The sequence below is a fragment of the Lepidochelys kempii genome, chromosome 1, assembly GCF_965140265.1.
Source record: "Lepidochelys kempii isolate rLepKem1 chromosome 1, rLepKem1.hap2, whole genome shotgun sequence".
NCBI lineage: Eukaryota > Metazoa > Chordata > Testudines > Cheloniidae > Lepidochelys > Lepidochelys kempii.
The window spans coordinates 114293516-114316973 of record NC_133256.1 but is presented as its reverse complement, the minus strand read 5'-3'; the positions used below and the strand labels follow the sequence as shown (position 1 = coordinate 114316973).

General features: G+C 41.5%; 1 protein-coding gene across 1 annotated transcript in view; it reads right to left on the bottom strand.

Annotated features, from left to right (window-relative positions):
* Positions 1-5797: 5797 nt before the first annotated feature.
* TGFBRAP1 (transforming growth factor beta receptor associated protein 1) overlaps positions 5798-23458 on the bottom strand; it is a 63881-nt gene continuing 46220 nt past the window's right edge. The window contains 7 exon segments of the mRNA XM_073351273.1: positions 5798-9497; positions 10537-10970; positions 13552-13711; positions 16434-16580; positions 18528-18671; positions 20293-20350; positions 22355-22696. Of these exon segments, the coding sequence (XP_073207374.1) occupies positions 9324-9497; positions 10537-10970; positions 13552-13711; positions 16434-16580; positions 18528-18671; positions 20293-20350; positions 22355-22696 (1459 nt within the window). The 3' untranslated portion in view covers positions 5798-9323.

Below are 23458 nucleotides of genomic sequence, written 5' to 3'. Positions count from 1 at the left end.
GTGGTCCATTTAGTCTGGTATCTTGCCTCTGACAGCAGCCAGTAGCAGAGCTGCCGAGGAAGAGATAAAGAAACCATAAAGTGGGGCACAACTCTGAATAGCTTGTACAGAGTCTAAACATCTCATCTCTCTAACATGCTCTAAACCAACATAGGATAAAAATTGGAAGGGATGTGAGCTTGTCCTTCAGAACTTAAACCAACCTATCTAATGTAACCATGAATGTTTCCATCCATTTAGAGGCCCAATCTTTTCTGAATTCTAATAAGATTCTCTAAGATACCTTGAGGCAGTGAGTTTCAAATGTTCAGTACACAAAAAGGAAATCCTTTTTCTAAATCAGTTTTAGCCTTGGTGCCTTGTTCTTTTGTTGTGAGAAAGGGTAAAGAAGCCCCTGATTTAGCTCTCACCCTTCAAAGTTTTTTTTTTCCTCATTTTTCAATGGACGAGGTCAGTCTCTCATGAGAGTCTAAAATAGCCTTAAAATATATTTCACCAATGATCATGATTTAACTTAGTTGCAGCTGTCAATTTTCCTGTATTTCTTTTTCGTGCCTTGCCCCAGAGAAACCTTCAACATGGATTTGCAACTTATGACAACTGTGTTGAGTATTTAAGGCCTTGTCTACAGAAGGAAGTTGCCCTGATTTAGTTTAAATCTGCTTTTAAAAAGATAGGCCTTGTCTACACTACAGAGTTTTGTCAACAGAAGTCAGCTTTCATTGACAAGACAGTGGAGGTGTACACACTACAATCCTCCTGCTGCTGACAAAATAAAACCACCTAGCCGAGAGGCATAGAACTTTTTGCAGCAAAGTTATATTGACTACGTGTCAGTGTAGACACTGTACTTGGTTATGTCACTGTAAATAGCTCCATGAAGTGTGCCACAATGCCCATCCTGACTGCTCGGGTCAGCAGTTCAAACGTCGATGTCCTGCACCCAGATACAGAGGCATCCATCCCTCCCACTTTAAAGGCTCGGGAATTTTTGAAAAACCACTTCCTGTTTGCTTGGCATGGCCAGCTCACATCTCACCTTCCCAGCTGACCATGGCAGCTCCAGGGAGCAAACGCTGTCCCACTTGGAGCACACCACACAGTTGTTGGATCTGCTGGCACTGTGGGGAGAAGAGGCTGGGCAGTCCCAGCTCCCCTCCAGCTGTAGGAATTTTGATACCTACAGTCAGATTTCTTGTGGCAGGCTGGATAAGGGCTATGAACGGGACACACATCAGTGCCATACGAAGATAAAGAAGTTGAGGCAGGCATACCAGAAGGCAAGGGAATCAAATAGTCGCTCTGGTGCTGCACCAAAGACCTGCTGCTTCTATAAGGAGCTGGACACCATCCTCGGCAGCGACCCCACCTCCACTGCCAAGAGCCCTGTAAATACTTTGGTGGGGCTGGAGACAGCGGACATCAGAATTAATCCTGAGGACAAAATCATGGATGAAGAGGTCAAGTTGGAGGACTATGTAGAGCACACAGCAGGGTTGTCCAGTGGCACAGCGAGTCAGGACCTCTTCTCCACTTCAAAGGCGTCTAGCCAGTCCCACCAGTTGATGCTGCTCGGTTATATGAGGTAGAACCCTTCTTTGCTTTGTATATTCTAGAAGTGGGTGAAGGGATAGAAATATACAAGACTAGCTGTGGTTGCATGTGCTTCACATTCCCCTGTGCAGCTAAGCAGTGCGGAGGAACAGGGTGTGTGTGTTAATGCACAGTGAGATTTCACAGGAATCCTCCAGAGAGATCTGTAGGAAACTTTACTGGAGGTACTCACCCATCCTATGCCACAGGTTCCTTGGCAGAGCTGCTTTGTTCCTTCCCCGTTGTAGGGAGCATTCCTGTATATGCAGGGACCAACATGGCACATAGGTGAGCAGCATAGGGACCCGCTCTGAAGCCGCACACATGTAGGACATGCACCCTGGCATCCTTGTTTACTCTCAGGAGTGAGATATTGGCTTCAGTGACCCTCAGCTGTGGAAAATAGTGGTAGAGTTTACAATATGGTCCCTAGTCACCTGCAGTGATCCTCTTAAAATACCACCTACACCTTTTGCCACCACTGTTAGTCTAATGTATTTCAAAGTTGCTCCACCAAGTTCATCTCCACTGTAGATCTACTTAACTAGTCAAATCAGGGATAATATGGCCAGTCATATAGCACCAGAGGAAGGCCATTAGAATTGCCAAATCTGGAATGCTCAACAACTACTTCTATTGAATCCCCATAAACTCAGTCAGGGGATAGGAAGGGAGGAAGCATGGTAAGTGACAAAAACTCCCCTTCCCCTGGCAAAAAACCCCCAAATTGCCTAGTGTTCAGGAACAAGGAAACCAATTTATCCAGGACTTGTTCAAAATTTTTATTATTTCATTTGACCACCTCTCTCAAGAGGCACAATTGAGTTACCAACGGGGGTGAAAGTAAGTTAGAGGACTTACCGGTACGCCGGAGTCCTGAGCAGGGGGCGTGGCCTCAACCAGAAGAGGTTTGGCCTTAACCAGAAGAGGCAGGGCCTTAAATGCCTGGGCCCTTTAAATCTCCAGCTGCCGCTACCATAGCAGAGCCCCGGGCCCTTTAAATCCCTGAGGAGCCCAGGGGGCTCCTGACTGCTACTGCTACCCTGGGTCTCTGGCAGAGCTTTAAAAAGGGCCTGGGGCTCCGCTGTGGTAGCGGCTGCCGGAGCCCCAAGCCCTTTAAATCCCCACCTGAGCCCTGCTTCCTGAGCCCTGGGGTAGCCACAGCCAGGCTCTGTCAGGGATTTAAAGGGCCCCAGGGTCCAGCAGTCGCTACTGCCCCGGCCCTTTAAATCCACTCCGGAGCCCTGCTGCTGCTACCCCAGGGCTTTAAATTGCCCTCTAGAAAAGCCGGTCTTGGTACAGCGCACCGGCTCTTACCGGTATGCCTTACTGGGGGGTACTGGCTTACTTTCACCTCTGGCTACCAATAAGCCAACACTTCACTCATGCGTATATTCCCTTCATTTAGCAGTCCCATACCAAGGCACATATCCCTCTAGAAAGTAAGTTACAGAAAGTAATTAAAATAATTTATTAAAATCAACATGTTTACATTTGTACATTCCACATACTGCTGGATATGTTCACTGACATACCAAGCAAGAAGTCAAAATAGCAGACAGTAAGTGTGAAGGTTGCCACAGTAGCAAGCTTAATCCAGGGGTACTTTTAGTTGTGTAATTAGCCATTAACTTTGCAGCAAATAGCTAGCCTTTCTTCCTTTGCAAATAGCAGCACATTTCATAATCTGTGTTCAGAGGACATAAAGCTAATAGCTTACACTTCAGACAATGTTCTACACCAAGGAAACAGTCTGCATTAGTAATTCATAGGTAATAGAACAGGTGACATGAATTAACTCATTGCTAGTGTAATTTTAATGTAAAAAATGACGATGTAACTGTATAGAACAATCAGACTAAAGCTAACTGGGAATGAATGAGTGATAGTTTTCATCGTTCTCTACAGTAATACAATCAGAGTGACAGCTTTTTAAATAATTACTCATGGTAAGACATACAGAAAGACTGATAAAACATTTTGTTGTAAAGTCTGAGCCTTGGTTCAGAGTTAAGCTTTCATATAAGAATGTATAATGAAGATATTAAACTGCTTATATGCATATATTGCCATCCCGGTATGATCAAAGATACCAGTCTCATAATACTGATGCATAATGAAAACTGATATTTTAATGAACCCAAGAGAAGCATGGCTGAGGATGCATCTAAAGCTCTTATGGCTACAATCCAGAACTTTCAATGTGCTGTAGCAGTGACCACATGGGATGTGAACACATGGCAAGCTGTTGGGCTCTAGTGTCACATTTTGAGGCCTTGTCTACAGTTGTTCAGCGAAGATGCTACCTATGCCGATGGGAAAGCTTCTCCCAGCAATGTAGGTACTCCACCTCCCCAAGAAATGATAGCTATATGGATAGGAGAAGCCCTCCTGTTGACATAGCGCTGTCTACACCAGGAGTTCGGATGGTACAACTGTGTCGCTCAAGGTTGTGGATTTCCACACCCCATGAGCAACACAGTTATACCAATATAAGTTTGTAGTGTAGACCAGGGCTGAGTTGCAGAGCAGTAACTTGCTGTATAAACAAGCCCTTAGTGAAATGTGGCATAAACCCCCCACAAAATAAAGTTTTGGAGAGAGAGAGAGAGAGAGAGACTTCAAAGAGCATAAAAATCTCAAATCAAACTTTGTTACATACAGTACATAAAAAGTAACTGTCTCAAACACATGGATATGGAATTTATCAAGAATATTCTTGTAGTACAATCAAGTTGCATGACAATTTGACAGATTAAGGAGGACAACTGATTGAAATCCTTTACATGCATAATTTGGACTGTTCACTGCTGTTTCTAGCCTCTAATTTGAACAGAACACTGGATTCTGAAGTGCAGTTTTTGTTTTATCAGTTATTTTCCCCCTCCTTTTTGCTTCAGACAGGGAGGAAAAGCAGACAGTAAATCAGGACAAGACAACTCAGTCAGGTTTTTTGGGGGGAGCAGAGAAAAGTTGTTATCCTGTCTCACCAGAAAAAATGTGAACACACTAGCCAAAGTAGGTGACTAAAGGAGAGCCTCCCTAACTGAGTTACCAGAAATTCTAGGCCAACATTCAGGGCAGGTCTACACTACAGGGAAAAGTTGATCTAAGCTACGCAATTTGAGTTACATTAGTAGCGTAACTCTAGTCGACATAGCTTAGATCTACTTACCTAAGAAACTCTCCCATTGACTCCCCTTACTCTTCTCCTTCCAGTCCAGTACCGGAGTCAACGGGAGAACAATTGGTGGTCGATTTAGCGGGTCTTCACTAGACCCACTAAATCAACCCCCAGTGGATCGATCGCCACAGCATCGATCTCACCAGTAGTAGAAACAAGCCCTCAGTGAGGTTTCATTATGTGCTAGTAGCAGGCAGTACAGAAAGCTATGAGCTGGGTGCTGAAGTAAAACGAAACTCAACCGGAGAAGTTTGTTTCATGTTGATAACAGCTATCATATGAATCTGAAACTGTACAGACAACACAGGATGGAAAGAAGATTCAACTCCTGTAGTAGTGTTGAATAGTATCATTGTTACAATGCTGCGTTGTATATTCTATGCTGAAATTTTGATTGGGAAGCTTACCAAAGATGTGATATATTAGAGAGGCTTGCTCTTGAAGACAGAAGTGCTTTGAACTGACTCCAGAACCAGCAATGATTGAATAAACTGCTAGAACAAGAAAAGTGGCAGAGATACTGCAAGACAGCTGATGTGAAAGCACACACACAGAGCGAATAGTGTCTCAAAGGCAAGAATAAACCAGAAAAATGGGACTTCCAAATCAGAGCTGGTGTCATTTCTTATCTCAGTTGTCAGCAGGGCTGCTGACACCAACCATCTCTAATGAATCCCTCCCGGAGGCAGTAAACAAAGACCCAACATGTTCTTTATGATAGAAGTCTTACTAGCTAAAAACAGAGACGTTCCAACCGTCCCTGAATATAGACGGTCAGCAGGAGACACTCCACGCTGAAATCAGTGCTGCTGCTATTGGTATTAGACAGGGTTAAAAACAGGTAAAAGGCACAAACAATGAGGGAAAGAACAGGAGTACTTGTGGCACCTTAGAGACTAACAAATTTATTTGAGCATAAGCTTTCATGATGAAGTGAGCTATAGCTCACGAAAGCTTATGCTCAAATAAATGTTAGTCTCTAAGGTGCCACAAGTCCTCCTTTTCTTTTTGCGAATACAGACTAACACGGCTGCTACTCTGAAATGAGAGAAAGGTTAGTCATGGACAAGCACACAATGTGGGTCAGCATCTTTCTGCAGCTTCTCTCTGACATTTTGCTTCAAAGATCTTAAAAGGGTGGCCAGCGAGGCTGACAGTCAAATCATAAAGCGTTTTCAACCTCACCAGATTACTCCAAAACTACTTCTGGGAAAGTCACTCTTTAAGCAGAGTCATTAAAGAGTGTAGTCAGCCATGTTTTCACTGTCCTCTGTGGAACCTGGATTTATCTTTGGATCACTTTCATTTGGAAATTCTGGCAAGTTTCCAAACGTAGGTTATACACAGTTTAGTGATGCTGCATTAATGTACTGATTTCTACAAAATTTGAATTTAATTGGAGGTAAATTCTCAAAGTGGACAACAATAGCAGAAATAGAAAAGTTGTAGAATATGATGCTACAACTGAAGAGGTTTTGAAACAAATGCCTTGCAAATTTTTCTAGAATTAGAAGTTTAATTATGGTCTTTGTGCCAGAGGCAGTAGTCCCAGAAACCTGCTAATTTAGTTTTTGCTGAGTTGTTTTGAGACAAATTAATTTATACTGCTTAATTTTTCCAACAGGCTTCCTGTCAAAGAAAGGTGTTTCTCTAAATTTTAGAATTGTACTCAAAATGTGCACAGCTGTAGTTAATACACTGAAAGCAGTAAGTGATATAGAAGTTGAAATTCAAGCAGCAATATATTGTCCCCTACCCCGCCCCCCAAGATTACACTTAAATTAAAACCTTAAGCATCTTTTTTGCCCATTATCCTTCCAGTTCAGGTTAGATGATGTTATTCTACACTATCCATTTTTGTATACCCTTTAACATTTGCCTTGCATGTGTGCAATAGCTGGATTTTAATTTGTTTTAGATGAATTACAGGTTGTGTTTAGATAACATTAAATATGTTAACAAAAACTAATATTTGGTCTTATTCACATGTAAACTTAGTTAAGGTGTTCTACCATGAATTTGCCCATAGCCAGGTATTATAAATCCCCAGGGCGCCACTTCTTGAAACGGAGTGTGAAACATCTGGATTTGACATTCTGCCTGGACAGTAACCTTACTTAAAAAAAAAGAAATATTATATTTCCTTTTATTAGTGAGACATCTTTATGAAAACAAAATTAGTGTACTGCAGCTGATATTTTTGTATAATACCTGTTTTCCAATAGGATATATAAAGCATTTCTTACAAACTCCATGCTATTGCCCACATCAAAAAATGACTATATTCAAATCTTTATAGAAGCTAACACTGTTTGTTATTTCCTCACGTCAGTACTCCTCAAGTAACATGGGTTTGGTTTATTTTTTTCAACAATGTTTTGTCTACATTACCAACCTCTGAACTTTTTATTAATTTATCTGTGTTTTAGACCATATTGATTTAGGATACCCCATTCAAAAAAGTAGTTATGTCTAGGTTGCAATGCTGCTACCCTTACATCTGCACTGGTGCTGGCAGCGGCACTGCCTTTCCAGCTGGGCGGCTGGAGAGCAGCGGCTGCTGGCTGGGAGCCCAGCTCTGAAGGCAGAGCCGCCGCCAGCAGCAGCGCAGAGTAAGGATAGCCTGGTCTGGCATTGCCACTCGTACTTCTGCCCTGCTGCTGGCGGAACACTGCCTTCAGACCTGGGCGCCCGGCCAACGCTCTCCAGTCACCCAGCTCTGAAGGCAGCGCAGAAATAAGAGTGGCAATACCACAATCCCCCCTAAAGTAACCTTGCGACCCCCCCGCAACTGCCTTTTGGGTCAGGACCCCCAGTTTGAGAAACACTGGTCTCCTCCATGAAATCTGTATAGTACAGAGTGAAAGCACAAAAAAGACCAAATTTCATTGGGGGAGACCAGATTTCACGGTTGGTGACATTTTTCATGGCCGTGAATTTGGTAGGGCCCTAGACATTGTGCAGATACACTTTGTGCTGAAAAGTCTTGACTGACTCAATCTGAAAATTTAGAGGAGTCATACCAACTATTTCAACCATGTATCATTCAAGAATCTATTATACTTATTACAGCTAGATTTCTTCTTTGGCTTAAAGAATTAAAGTTTTAAAAACATTTATACATAATCCTCTTATGTAGAGTTAAGTTGCCTCCTTCAACTCTCAGGCTCCTCTCAAAATTTGGTTAAACAGTATCTTGAAGAGTTCACAGGATCAGTAAATGTTATTTTTGAAATTATGACAGAAAAAGCATTACCTGAAGAAGAGCTCTGTAGAAGCTCGAACACTTGTCTCTCCCATTGGTCCAATGAAAGATGTTGCCTCACCCACCTTGTTTCTTTAACAGAACACTTCAGAATTTATAGAGCATTTACTAAATCATACCAAATTCACTCGTACCTGAGGGTGTCATTACTGACTTCTTCACGACCTCTCCTCCTCTTTCCTTCTAGGTCCTAGATCTCACACAGGGATCCGAAAGCACTGACCCTTACTATTGCAAGGTGTCCCACTGAAGTCTCTGCTTGCTGTCATAAAGTTATATTACAGCAGACATTTATAATGTAACCCATTCTCTGACATCACTGGTTACATGTTTATCCTCCATGGACATTCAAGAATAAGACCAATTTATTCAACTGTATTTACAGTATATTTGCATATTAATAAATAAGTCCATATTAAAAATTATGGAAGTCTCTTTCCCCAACAAAAAAGTGACTAGGGTCTCACTAAACTGTATCAGACAGCTTCATTACAACTGGGTTTTTCAAATACAGATGTGTGACTGTATGAGGCCATCAGTTTCCACTGAGTTTATTACTTTATACACAGCAAAACAGTAGAAACTAGCAACAGGCCAGTACTTAAATTTGTTTTATGACAACAATACAGCAGAACATGGGGGGAGGGGTGGGGGGAAGAGGGACAAAGTGCATCAAAAGCCAACAATTTGTAGAGCACAGAACAAGTTCATAATGTGATCCTGTGGAACAGATTTCAGCAGAAATGAGGACATGCTGCAGCTAACAATCGATATGCATTTTTTTCTTGAAAATAAGCTGCATCATGCCAGTCTCTTCTCTACATGGCTACAACACTGTATAATCTCTTCATAAAGCGTTCTAGAGACAGACAAAATCTGACTCCTGAATAAAAGGGTCTCTCCCCGCCACACCATGTTTATAAGCAACACATTCAGTGCAAATTTAAGTTTCCTTAAAAAACATTAGTCTGCCCCCGTAGCCATCCTTTCTGTGAAGAAAAGGCTTATTTTCTTTCAGAAGGTAGATTTTTTTTTATAACTATACACAGAAGAGCCTATTCTTGCATGTCTCTATTTCTGATAGTTAATATTTTCTTTGCTGTCTACATTCATAAAGATCAGCAGATAAGTGGCCATATTTCACATTTATTGAAATCTTCCCATTAGCCCCAGGATAATCTCTTCATCTTGATTTATTGTTAATGTAGCTGCACTTTGCTCTTTATCCAGCACGTTTTCCAAGGAGTAAGTCATGGAAACTAGTGGAACCTGGAACTTGTTTCAAGTCTGACTGTGATGGGTCATGTTAGGATTCATGAGTCTGTTTGCAGCGCAATGGGTGTGAACCATACCACCATTTGGGTATCTCACAAACGCAGGCTCACAGAAAGGACTTTGGCACACCTGGCAGAGCTTTTTGTCCGAAAGAATAACTGGGCTTCCTTTTAGTTTAACCTATAAATAGGAGAAAAAACATGAATCCAGTATCACTGCAAATAAAGAAGGGAAGTAGAACATACATAACAAATCAGGTTGTTTATAAGACAGCCGTGTCCATTAAAACTTTTTACATTACAGCTACATTAGCTGAACTGCACTGAGTGAATAGATCTGGGTCACTTGATTGGGTTTTATAAAGCCCAATTACATGGATTACTTAAATTAAGTTTGACTAATTTTGCATATTAACAGCAGTTTGTTGTAACTATTCCATGTTTCCTCCTAATTAATACTTTTTTTTTTTAAATGGCACTTGATTCAAATCCCGAAGCTTCCCAAGTAACTATGTGGAATGTATAGCAAGATTTGCAAGTGTATGTTACTCAGTTTCCCTGGAGATGTATTAGCCCATGGATTCTTCTCTCAGTCAAATTCTGTAGGTCAATTTGTTAACTTTCTCAATTAAATAGACATAAGAGCACGCTGGAAGCATTAAGTAATATAACTAAGCAGGGACAGAAGTTGGTTTCTCAAGTGAACATTGTGCTTACAGAAGTGATCCAGTAGGTTTGAGTTGGGATGAGTGCTGTGCAAATGTTACCACGCAACTCTGTCCAATACATCTCAATCCTGATTACAGTTCTGCAGTTCTGAGTTTCTCAAGGAGAGCATGCTAATCATGAAACTAAACACAAAATGTGGTAAGATGTGCACAATACATGCATTAGTCTGGGAACACCCAATTCTTTCACTTGCAACCTAAACAAAGTACACTAAGCTAGCCACTACTCTACCCTGGTCCAACATCATCCCCTTTTAAAGGGAAAATGAAATTGTTTTTGTCACAATGTTTTGAAATTTAACACTGGGTAGAGTTTGGCAGTTATCAGAACGGTCCTGAGAACTGGTACAGCCAGAGGAAAATATAATTTTGGATAACTGAAGAGAACTAAGGGAAGGATTTCTTCCCTCAGGAATCAACTACCTTAGTTTATAGAAAAATATAAAAAAAATGCACGTATTTGAATTATAACAAAGAAAGCAATACACCCACCTTGTCATGTTTATAGATTAAGTTTTCAGCTTTTGCTAACCCAAGTGTAATTTGAGTCATTCTTTTTGCATGAATGCTTTCCCTCATTGCTCCAGTCAGGAATGGGGAGAGGAGCTGTACTGACCAGCTGTCAGGCACAAGCTGTAAGACACGGGCTGCATCAAATTCAGCAGCATGATTATTCAAGAGATCTACAGCAGCCATGACCAGTTCACAGTCCGAAGAGCCTGGATTTAGATACACTGAGAGCAACATATGGAAAAGCCTTTGCCTGTATGGTAGGTCTTTACTCTCAGAGCTCCATATGCAGTAATCTTCAGCAGCAGCAAAGTCCTTTGATTCGTGGACTAGGATATGCAAAGCTTTGTCATGTTCTTCCAATTTCCCATATAGTATTGCCCTTTCCATATGAAGATCCGTCCCCTTGATTTTATCTGCCAAACGAGAATCAATGTAAGACCGTGCTCTGTTCAATAAAGGGCATTATTTGCCACCCCAGAAGGAATCAAAACTTAAGGGAAAAAAACTGCAAAATACTGCTATCTAAGTGACAAAAGGCAGTATCATTCCATGTACTTTATCTGAAAAAAAAAGTATATTTTCTATAAATCTACCTTGTGGGCTCAGTGCACCTCAGCCCATATTGTGAACTGTGAAAAACACAAGAAGTTAGTACATTTCTCAGCCTCCCTTCAAATTCTGGAATCTTTCCAGTCCAAAAAGAAAACAGTATGTTGAGCAAATGTCCCTTTTATGAAAAAAGAAAAGGAGGACTTGTGGCACCTTAGAGACTAACAAATTTATCTGAGCATAAGTTTTTGTGAGCTACAGCTCACTTCATCAGATGCATTCAATGGAAAATACAGTGGGGAGATTTATATACACACAGAACATGAAACAATGGGTGTTACCATACACACTGTAACGAGAGTGATCAGGTAAGGTGAGCTATTCCCAGCACGGGTGGGGGCAGGGGGGAGGGACCTTTTGTAGTGATAATCAAGGTGGGCCATTTCCAGCAGTTGACAAGAATGTCGGGGGGGGGGGGGGGGGGAGGAAGAGAAATAAACAGGAGGAAATGGTAAAACTATGTGTAATGACCCATCCACTCCCAGTCTTTATTCAAGCCTAAGTTAATTGTATACAGTTTGCAAATTAATTCCAATTCAGCAGCCTCTCCTTGGAGTCTGTTTCTGAAGTTTTTTTATTGAAGAATTGCCACTTTTAGGTCTGTAATCGAGTGACCAAATTGATTGAAATGTTCTCCGACTGGTTTTTGAATGTTATAATTCTTGATGTCTGATTTGTGTCCATTTATTCTTTTATGTAGAGACTGTCCAGTTTGACCAATGTACATGGCAGAGGGGCATTGCTGGCACATGATGGCATATATCACATTGGTAGATGTGCAGGTGAACGAGCCTCTGATAGTGTGGCTGATGTGATTAGGCCCTATGATGGTGTCCCCTGAATAGATATGTGGACACAGTTGGCAACGGGCTTTGTTGCAAGGATAAGTTCCTGGGTTAGTGGTTCTGTTGTGTGGTATGTGATTGCTGGTGAGTATCAAGAATTATAACATTCAAAAACCAGTCGGAGAACACTTCAATCAATTTGGTCACTCTATTACAGACCTAAAAGTGGCAATTCTTCAACAAAAAAACTTCAGAAACAGACTCCAAGGAGAGACTGCTGAATTGGAATTAATTTGCAAACTGGATACAATTAACTTAGGCTTGAATAAAGACTGGAAGGGGATGGGTCATTACACAAAGTAAAACTATTTCCCCATGTTTATTTTTCCCCCCACCTGCCGCCGCTGTTCCTCAGACGTTCTTGTTAACTGCTAGAAATGACCCACCTTGATTATCACTACGAAAGGTCCATCGTCCTCTCCCCCACCCCCAGGCTCTCCTGCTGGTAATAGCTCATTCCTGATCACTCTCCTTACAGTGTGTATGGTAACACCCATTGTTTCATGTTCTGTGTGTATATAAATCTCCCCACTGTATTTTCCACTGAATGCATCCGATGAAGTGAGCTGTAGCTCACGAAAGATTATGCTCACATAAATTGGTTAGTAAGGTGCCACAAGTCCTCCTTTTCTTTTTGCGGATACAGACTAACACAGCTGCTACTCTGAAACCTTTTATGAAAGAGACCATACAAATTCTAATCCCAGAACTATGTTGCAGCTGCCAAAACATTAAGTGTTAACACCTGGCAGAGAAGGGTGATAATTTAATCCATCTATAAATCTCCTGTTAAGGAAGGAAATCTTAATTTTCAGCAAATGTATTTACAGTAAGTAGGTGCAGTACAACTTCAGAAATTTAATGGGAACACAAGTAATTTCCTTCCAAAATATGCTGCTTTATTTTCAGTTGGGAAAACACTAGTGTGCATTTCGAACCACCACCCATGAGTAAGCCTACCTTTAGTTCACTACCAATTTATTCCATGTTCGTGTAAAATTCTGAAATAGCAATTCAGTGCTTCCAATTTTAGGTATTGCAAAAGTTAGCAGCTCTTTGCTCTGAAATGTAAGATTTTAAAGGGAATAGTTTATACATTACTACTTTTACCCTTGGTTAGGCTTTAACCTACACATTAACATCTTCAACGACTGGCACGGTCATATTTGTCTGCTAAATGCCAGGTAGTCATATGGTGCAACATAAAAAGAGCTTGCTCAGGTTGATAAGGAGTGACTAGGGTATGTAATTTCAGTTGCTATTAAAACAGTAACAGCCAGTTCAATGTATTGGTAAGAAGACTGAGCTCAAATATTCTATTTTTGTTTCAGGTTCATGAGCAGAGTCAGTTTGATGGCACTGGAAACTACAATGCTTTCTCCATGTAACAGGTATAGCACAGATAAAGGTAATTAAAAGTTTCCCTCCCTACAGTATGCCTCAAACCTTTTCCATCTCCATACCTACCCTGGTCTCAGTATAAGCTGTCAAAGGAGAATATTGTCTTTCATTTATAACAGGGTAAAAGTACTTATCTTACCTAAAATAAAATGAATTCTATAAAAGTCAGATTTCTGAAGAAGACTGCGTAGCTTAGTCTGTGTTTCAGTCAATTCCACACAATTGTCTGTGGTCACAGACTTTAGTTTCAGCACTGTCTCCAAATACAACACAGCTAAGTGGGTATGATATTTTTCCTTCTGCAGGCATAAAGGACAAGATTAATTCAATACATACAAAATGCATTACAAGACTGACAACACACCCACCCCAAATTAAACAGTGATTTGTCTTTACAGGATATTTAGTGTAAATACAATGACATGTACAGTAAATATTGTCCAATAAATTGAACCATTTTTTTAATCTTCTAGACTGTGCTCTCCAGAAGATTTTAGTAAGTTCTGAAGCCTTTTGTCCCTTCAGTCAATGATTCTTCTAGTCCTATATACTATCTGATGGTTGTTAGTTTCTGCTCTAATGGACCAGAGTCTATATCCCTTATATGTATCCTAATATTACAGCAGATATTCGTTATATAAAATGTCAAATCCTGATTTTACTCCTACTGAGGTCTTGGCCTCAATGGTATCTTGCAACAATGAGCTCCACAGGTGAGTGGTGTTGTATAAAAAAAATTCCCTTTATCCATTTTATTTTTGCTGCCTTCCAATTTCATTGGGAAACTCTTCGTCTAGTACTATGAAAGTATGAAAAAGAGCACCTGACCTTTTTGATAATAGTTTTAACATATCCTTCTGTCACATCCTTTTATATCTCCCTCCTCTGTAACTAAATAGTTTTAATCTAATTAGTTTAATTTAAGTCTGTTCTCTGGACCTTTTCTATTTCTATTATATACTTTTTGAGATAAGGCCACTAGAATCGGATAAAATACTTAATCTGAGGGTATGCCAAAGTTTATATAATGGCATAGTGTTTTCAGCATTACTCACTTATCCTACTTAGCAAAACTTAAGTCTGATATTTTTGAACCACCATTACTGAGGAAAGGTTTTCACTGAAGTGGTCCACAATAACACTTAGGACTGAGTGGCAGTAAGTAATTTAGAACCCAGAGTATATAAGTAGTTCAAATGGTTTCTTCTAATAGCATACCCGTGCATTATCTCTAACTGTGTCATATAATAGAGTCCGTAATCTGGTGAAAGTGGTTTACCTAGAAATATTCAGGACATCAGTTGAATGCCATTGCTTCATGGAAACAAGTATGCTCATTAGCATAGTCAGGGCTGCCTCGACTGCAGGATTTTAGTGAATGATGGGAAGAGGAAACTACCAACTTATCCCAAGAATGCAAAGTTTTGTTAACAGTTCATGTTGGGCAACTGGGCACCAAAAGTCCTGGTCCCCCGCCCCCACTATCATTGCTTTGCTTTATCTGGGTCAAATCAAATCGCTTTCTCTCTGTGTCTCAGTGTAACACCATTTACCTGCCTCAGGAGGTTTTGCTTCACTTTTAAGATCTGTTGTATAGCGCTGCTGTGTACTGATAAAAGGCTATTGTGTTCCAATCTGAGGGCTGCTGGATGTCAGTGCTGCGTAAACAATTCCTGTATATGCAATTTCTAAAGTGCTTTGTGATCTTACAAGGGTGCTAAATGACTTAATTCTATGAAGTTATGTTCCTCTAGCTCTTTACATAGGGATTGAAGAACAAGCTTGCCTCTGAAATATTGAAATTGTGAAGTTAAAAGAAATACCAAAGTGTAACGAGATTAGCAATTATTGCTCAACTGATGTTTTTTTATGACCTTGCCTACAGTAGAATTTCTTAGATCTTTAATTCCCTCTGGTTGCAAGTCTACTGACAGAAGCACCCACAAGCTCAGGCCAGCTCAGGTGTGTTTAGCATCATGATTTTTAACTCTTGTGGTAAAAGCACTTAAACCTGTCCACAATACAGCTTCCACTGGTGGACGTGTTCTAACTGGAATTAAGAGTTTAAAAAAAAATACCTTAGGAGACAACTTTCCCTCCAGTTTGGTCTGTATGTTGCTTATTAAAGTAATGAACTCTTTGCAGCAGGAAACATATCTGTTTATTCACCATTCTTCATGTCTACTGCACTGTGCACATGAATAGCGTCATATAAGTAATAAATAAGGCTATGATTTTGTCACAGAGGTCGCAGAAGTCATGGAATCTGTGAATTAAAAGACCCCTGTGACCTCAGCCCACATGCAGCTAGAAGCTGCAGGGTCTGGCTGTTGCCCGCGGCAGACGGACCCCTGGAACTCCCCGCCATCATGGGCGGTGGGGGAACCTCTGAGCTCCTTGCTGCTGCAGACAAGGGACCCCACAGCTCCTGGCCAGGCCCCTACAACTCTGAGCCATGGGGGGAGGGGAACCCTGGAGCTCCGAGGCCCCACAGGTGCTGGGAGGCACCGGAGTTCCCACGGGATCCCCATTTTGTCATGGATATTTTTAGTAGAAGTCAGGGACAGGTCACAGGCTTCCGTTAATTTTTCTTTATTGCCAGTGACCTGTCCTTGACTTCTACTAAAAATATCCATGACAAAGTCTTAGCCTTAGTAATAGATGGCACTTCCATAGCTCCTTCCATCTGAAGATTTCGAAGTACTTCCCATAAATGATTTAAGCCTCACAGATGAGGCAGGAAAGCATACATTGTCCAGAGATGGAGAAAGTGTCAGAGAGGTTAAGTAACCTGCACAATATTACAGAAGCCCAATGTTGCAGAACTGGGAATGGAAGCCAGATCTCCTTATTCCCATGGTTACACTCTAGCCATAAGATCCTCCTCTTTCTCTGCCTTCTGGGTAAACTTGAAACACATCGTACAAATTTGCCAAGAAGGGCTTCATAGAAAGTGTAATTGAGGTATCCCAGTTAGCACACTGAATCAAACTTTTTTCCTGGTATTTCTGAAGAGCTTACCTTTATTTTTTTATCCAAGACTAGGTACTCCAGATATTTAACAAGTGACTTGGGGTACTTGTTAAGGCAGTTCATGACATTATCTGGATTAAAGCTGTTTTTCCCTTGTTCCTCCAAAGGCCTTTTCGTAAAAATCTGTACCCCCACCTATAACAAGTTAGTTGCATTGAGGAAGTCAGACTACATCTTTATTTTTTGTTTTAAGCACACACTTTGTTAACGATTAATTAAGAAATCAAATACAAAATATTCAGAACACACACTAAGCAAAAATAATGGATTAACAAAACATACTGAACTGGGCTGCTCAGTCACTGCTTCTGGATGCATCACATACCTACTGTCCCAATTCATAATCTATACATTGCCCTATTTGTAAGCCTTTTGTGGTAGGGACCTTTTCAAACAAATACTTCTCATTCTAGGACATTAATGTGAGAGAAGCATAACAAAATATTAAATACCCCAAAGGACAAGGCAAAAAAGGAAGAGTCAAAGGTCAGAATGTCAGCTCAGATTTTCAACCTTCTCTGGATTCCTTTAAGTAAATCTAATTGATCAACTTTTATAATGGCTAAAATCAACAAGATTTACTAATTGTGGATTTAATTACCCTGCTTCTGATACAGTGACAGTACGAATCCATGAGGCCGGGTTCAGTATCAGTTAAGTCTACATGCTAAATAGTAGATGGAATAACCATGCCTTAATTCAGAAATAACTAGAACCTATTTAGATGGTAAATTCCATGGGACAAAGGCTGCTACTTGTGCATTTTATAGCATAAGCACTCAGTTGGCACTTAAGCTGGAGTACTAAATACTCATTCATATTACAGAAATGATGGACTTGGATTTTGGCCGGTAAAGAGCATAAGCCACTCCTGACATCTAACTCCTGAAGCAGAATAAGTGTTGCCAAGAGAAAAGGTTGTTTACCCCACTTTCCCACACACATCACCACTTCTGCAGCCCTTTAGAGCAGGGGCGGGCAAACTTTTTGGCCTGAGGGCCGCATCGGGTTTCGGAAATTGTATGGAGGGCCGGTTCGGGAGGCTGTGCTTCCCCGAACAGCCAGGTGCAGCCCAGCCCCCGCCCTTTATCCCCCCCCCCCCCCCCCGCTGCTTCTTGCCCCCTGATGCTCCCCCCTGCCCCAGGGACTCCTGCCCCATCCTACCCCGCTGTTCCCTATCAGACCCCCCAGGACCCCTGCCCCATCCACTCCCCCCCCTCACTGTCCCCTGACCACCCCCGGAACCCCTGCCCCTGACTGCCCCCCGCCACCCCATCCAACCTCTCCTTCCTGACTGCCCCCCAGGGACCCCTGCCCCCATTCAACCCCCCTATTCCCCACCCCCTATCCACACCCCTGCCCCCGACCACCACCCTGAACTTCCCTGCCCTCTATTCAACCCCCCCCCCGCTCCCTGCCCCCTTACCGCGCCTCCTGGAGCACCGGTGGCTGGCGGCGTTACAGCCGTGCTGCCCGGCTGGAGCCAGCCGCGCCACCGCGCCGCACAGAGCACCGGGTCAGGCTGTGCTCTGCAGCTGCGCTGCCCCAGGAGCTCACCGCCCACAGCATTGCACCAGCAGCGCAGTGAGCTGAGGCTGGGGGGGAGGGGGCACTGCAGGCGAGAGGCCAGAGGTGAGCCTCCCGGGCCAGGAGCTCAGGGGCTGGGCAGGAGGGTCCCACGGGCCGTAGTTTGCCCACCTCTGCTTTAGAGCAATGGAATACTACCAGTACTGAACTACTAACATGTGACATCAGCTTGTGTTTTAATCTTCATACATACACACAAAAAATCCTTACTAATATGAAGCAAAACTCTAATATAAATCCCCTTTAGCATACATGTCATTTCTTCCATTGTTTAAGACAACAGCTTAATATTGTTTTTAAACCTATTGTTTACAGTAGACCTCTTCAAATTCTGAAATGAAGCACTTGCATCAAATAAATTAGATAGGAGATAGTTAAGACTGAAAGATTTAGAGGGGTAAGAAACATGAAAGGGGAAAGTGATGACGTTATTAAATTTTACCAAGAAATTATTTTCTAGAACTTTTTGTTTTAAGAAGGGATACAATCACAAACCTCCTCACTTTTCTGTAAAACCCATTCAGCATACTTCCACACTAGTTCTTGGTCTGAGCAGAAGGTAAGGAAGTCTACTATATACTCATAGAGGTCTGAACGCGTAGAATCTTGAATGTCGCCATTAACTATATTCACCCATAACTGAAACAGAAAAAGTGTACAAGAATTAAACTTCTTAGGAGTTTGCCTTTAATATATACTTAAAATCTTATATTAAGTCCACTGCTCAATTAAAAAATTACAGCAACATTATTACAATTGTACATCCTTCCCTGCTTGTTGGTTCCTATTGAGTTCAGTGCATGCACATGTGCACACTCTCTCTCACCCCTTATACTAGTCCCTAATGGTTAGAGATTGGCTTAAATCCTGAAGCATGGAGGTTTACTATTCCTTTAAAATTTGTTAGCACTAACTCTGAATATCCCTTTTTGAATGTTGCTAAAGTTCTTGGCCTCAATGGACTTGCACAGTCTAATTATATGCAAGGAAATATTTTTTTACAGTATCAGTTCGGAATTTGCTCTCTTTGCTCTTAAGTTACATTCAGCTTCTGGTTTCTACTTGAATCCTGCTCTTAATGTTCTAGCACAAGTTCAAAATAACTGAATCAGACAGCAATTTAGCAAAAAGCAACCTAATTTTCTTTTATGCCGGTTTTGTTCCTAAATGCAGAACTGTATTAGCTTGCCTAGCAGCTGCAATCAACTTAGCACATTTACAGGTGTTCATACAAGTTTGTCAGAACTAGGCTAAGTAGCTGGCAGACACTATTTCAAGGGCATCAGGGGTGCTGGAATAATTTTTATAGAGGGGGATGCTAAGAGCCATTGAACCAAACTGTAAACCATGTATATAATGGCAACCACTTCAAGCCAGGGGGTGTGGCAGCACCCCCAGTTCCAGCACCTATCAAGTGCATTACTGGTTTAAGAAGTTATATGCGGAATGATTTTTCTCACCCTCCACCACCTCATTTCTGCACCAAGGACCTGACCAATCTTACCATTAACTTGAACGGCCATTGATTGAGACCCTGAAGAAGGGATTAAACCCTTATAGGAAATACAAGAACATAGGAAAAAACTTCTTAAATGAATAAGTATGCCTGTGAAATATTGGAACAGTTTTTGTTGATGCACACACACACACACACACACCCCACAGCATATCCAGAGGCTGCTTTTCTGCCCAGGATCACTCAGGTGACTACCTGCCTCATTTACTTAGTCAAATATATGTAAGTCAAAGTTTATTTAAATCTAGGAGACAACCATATCCCAAGAAAACAGAAAAACCACAAGCTACTAAAGACATCTTTACAATCTACTGAAGGGACTATCTTCTAAATAAATTACCAAGATAGTTATTCAGTATGAGAGGTTCCTGTCAGAGACTGAACATTTTAATGCTTCTAGCTGAAGATGCACAGATACGATCACAACAGTAATTAGGGTACACACACACTTGGGATTTCTATGTCCATTAACCCATCATAATTCTGGCTAAGAATTATTATGGTGTAAAAGTTTATCTTGAAAAGATAGCTTTTTTTTTAAATCATCACTTATGTGGCTTTGTATTTCTCCAACATTTTAACCAGTCTGAGGAATTAGGTTTTAAGAGAAAGTTCATCCTGCTGTGGATATATGCCAATTTTGAAATTAGAAGTTACCTAGACATATTTTCAAGGTGGTTTATGAAGGAACTAACAAAAGCTTTATTATACCATCTTGATTAAATACTGATTTGTCATTCTAACCTGAAGTGCTGCAGCATCTTGACCATTGTAGTGATGCAGGAGTCCAAGTGCAAAATACCTGTATTTTAAAAAAATGTATGAACATTTAAGTTCTTAGATCCTCTTCATCAGTTTAAATATGGTACAAATAGGAAAGCAGTGGTTTACTGTCCTCATACATTTCATGCTTTCCCTCATTTTAGAATTCACCTACCCACAAAGTTCTATATTAAATATCAGTGGAGCAATTCTAATTCATTAACAGCTGTTATTCAACCAAAATCTCATTTTTACACTATAGTATTTATAAAACTCTACCTCCTCTCTAAAAAAAAATCTGATTTTCTTTACTGCAATACAGACTAGTGTCAAGACACAGCAACACGCAGTTCTGAACAAGAGTCTCCCATGTTATAAAATTTGTTCTACTATAGTATGGCTTTCCATTGTTTCCATTATAATGCCTCTCTATTTCCATGGGTTTAAAATTCTACCTTTCATATTTATTCCAATTAGCTAGTCATGTAAAGTCTTTGTCATCAAATGGATTTGTTGAACATTTGAAACAGTAAAACACTCTTAAATCCAATGAAAATCACAACAGACTTCCAATCCAGCCTGTCACTCATCCTATGTTATACTATTGTGTAATATATTTTTGGATGTCTGAGAGGGAAAAAATAGAGAAAGGTGCAGACAGTTTTCACACTTTTTCTGGGTACATATACTGTATACAGTGCTGAATGTCAAGCACCTGATTCTCTACTTTTTTATTCTCTTCTAGGTCTTCCCCTTCTAAGGTATTCCAAAATTAATCCCTTTGGGGCTCTCATAACTGTTCCTTTCTCAGTTCAGTGGAAGCACCAGCAGGGAAACAATATCAGATTTCAGAATTCAAACGTGAAGTTTCTGGCCAGTGAATAAACTAGTAGTTTGAAAGTTAACTACTACATAATTAACTATAGATTTAATTAGAATTCGACTTAAAAGTAGTTCTGTTCATGTACTAAGGCTTCTTTTCTCCCAGCGCAAGACATCTCAACAAGAAAAATTTTATTCTTATTGTTCCACTTTTAATTGTCACACTCTCAGATCACAAGGGGGACAATACCAGTCACCCTATCATTTGTTCAGTACTGTACAAGTAATTTAGTTTTTACTACTTAGGATTGCCAGGTGTCTGGTTTTCGACCGGAACGCCCATTCAAAAAGGGCCAGTGCCGACCAGGCCATTAAAAGTCCAGTTGGTGGCACAGTGGGGACCCGGGGCTAAGGCAGGCTCCCTGCCTGCCCTAGTTCTGCGCGGCCCCCTGGCGGCTGGTTCCTCAGAGCCTCAGTAAGAGCTGCCGGAACCCTGCACCCCCCCCCACACACACACACCCCCTAACCCCTTGGCCTAGCCTGGAGCCCCCTATTGCACCCTAAACCCCACATCCCCAGCTCCACCCCAGAGCCCACACCCCCAGCCAGAGCCCTCATACCCCTCCTCCCCTGCACACCACGCCTTGTGAGGGTGGGGAAAAGTGAGCGACAGAAGGAGGGAGGTATGGAGCGAGCGGGGGCGGAGTCTTGGAGAAGGGGCAGGACAGGGGTGTTTGCTTTTGTGGGATTAGAAAGTTGGCAACCCTACTACTACAACAAAGTATCAAATGACAGCTGAGGTCCTTTAAGCCTAGAAACACCTAGGGATCAGGCAATCAGACAGTTTCCTAACTTCAAGGGAAATCCTCCCCCCCAGAGTTTTCATTTTCAAGCTCGTTAATTATGAAAAGGAAGTTCAATTTGTACTTGCCTGAACCAGCATAAAATTGCAAGCTCCCTACACACAGCTTTGCCAATGCACCTCAAGTTTGAATTTCAACCCCACCCAGACATTCCAGTCTCTCTTAAAACAAACAGAGAAGTATGCTGTTTTGCCATTCGGTGCACACACCAACACCACAAACTGAAGTGAGCCTAGCCTGACTGGGACACCTAGAGAAATGGGTTCAAATCTTTAAGTGACTGATAAACGTACAGAACCAAAACAAAACATTTCTCCCACTCCCAGCCCAGAGGTGATCTATCTAATGAAATGTCTGACTTTTTGTGTTTCTCCAGCCAGGTAGCACTGTCTGTTAGAAGACAGAAATTCTCTGAGACCAGTAGATCCAGAAGGCTTTCATGATTAGCTTCTGCATATAGCTTGAGCAAAGCTGTATCAATGTCTTCCTTGTAGCCATTTGCAACTTCAGTGCTGCGGACTTCATTCAAATAACTCATGAGGAATCGTTTGCACTTAGTCATCTTCTCCTGGTCCCCTTGGGTCAGCTGGTTTAAATCAGCATACTCGTGAAGAGGCGGATGAGACCGTGTGAATGAAGAGGAAGTAGGCAACAGGAAGGGGTAGAGAGAGATCAGCTCCCGGACATCCAGCTGGCCGCTTCTGCAATTACAGTGTCAAACTAAATGAAGCAAAGAAGAAAGAAAAAGTACACATAGGCGCACACACACACACAAAAACCATACTGATGTTGTGTGCACACATGCTTTTGAGTACAAAGACACCTTTAAAATTATCCTACCAGAGACATTTCCCCCCAAAACAAGTCTGGGGATTTTTCTAGTTCTATGGGAGAACTTGTGTCATTCCATGTATGTGCCCCAGGGCATAAGAACTTCATGATTCAGGGGGACTAGTCAGGGGACGATCAGCCTTTTCTTCTTGGTAACTGGTATGAATCCACCTTTGTAAGTACTGACAAATTAACATCCGACAGCTGTGGCCCATGTGAATTAGTTGGTGGCCCCAGTCCAGCTCTTAGGGGACTACTAATTTATATTATTTGTGCTGGTCTCTGGTGCAATCAACTATCAACTATCAACTGGGCTGAGGCACAATGAAACCACCAGTACAGTATGTGTTCTGTAGATAAAGGTGACTGGTCCCAAGGATGGTCCACCTGGCACCTTTCACCAGCTACTACATTTGCTCTTCTTTAAAAAGACAGAACCTCAGGGAGACCTCTATGCTTTAAAATAAATTTTGTATGTGGGCTGGAGAGGGTGGTGGCCAACATATGGCAAAGAGCCAAGAAAACAAACTGTTGATTAAATGAACAGCTCTTTATAGATATACGATATGTTGTGTAGGGCTAACTAAAGTACAGACCTCTAGAGTGTTAAAACCCACCTGAGTTACAATGAA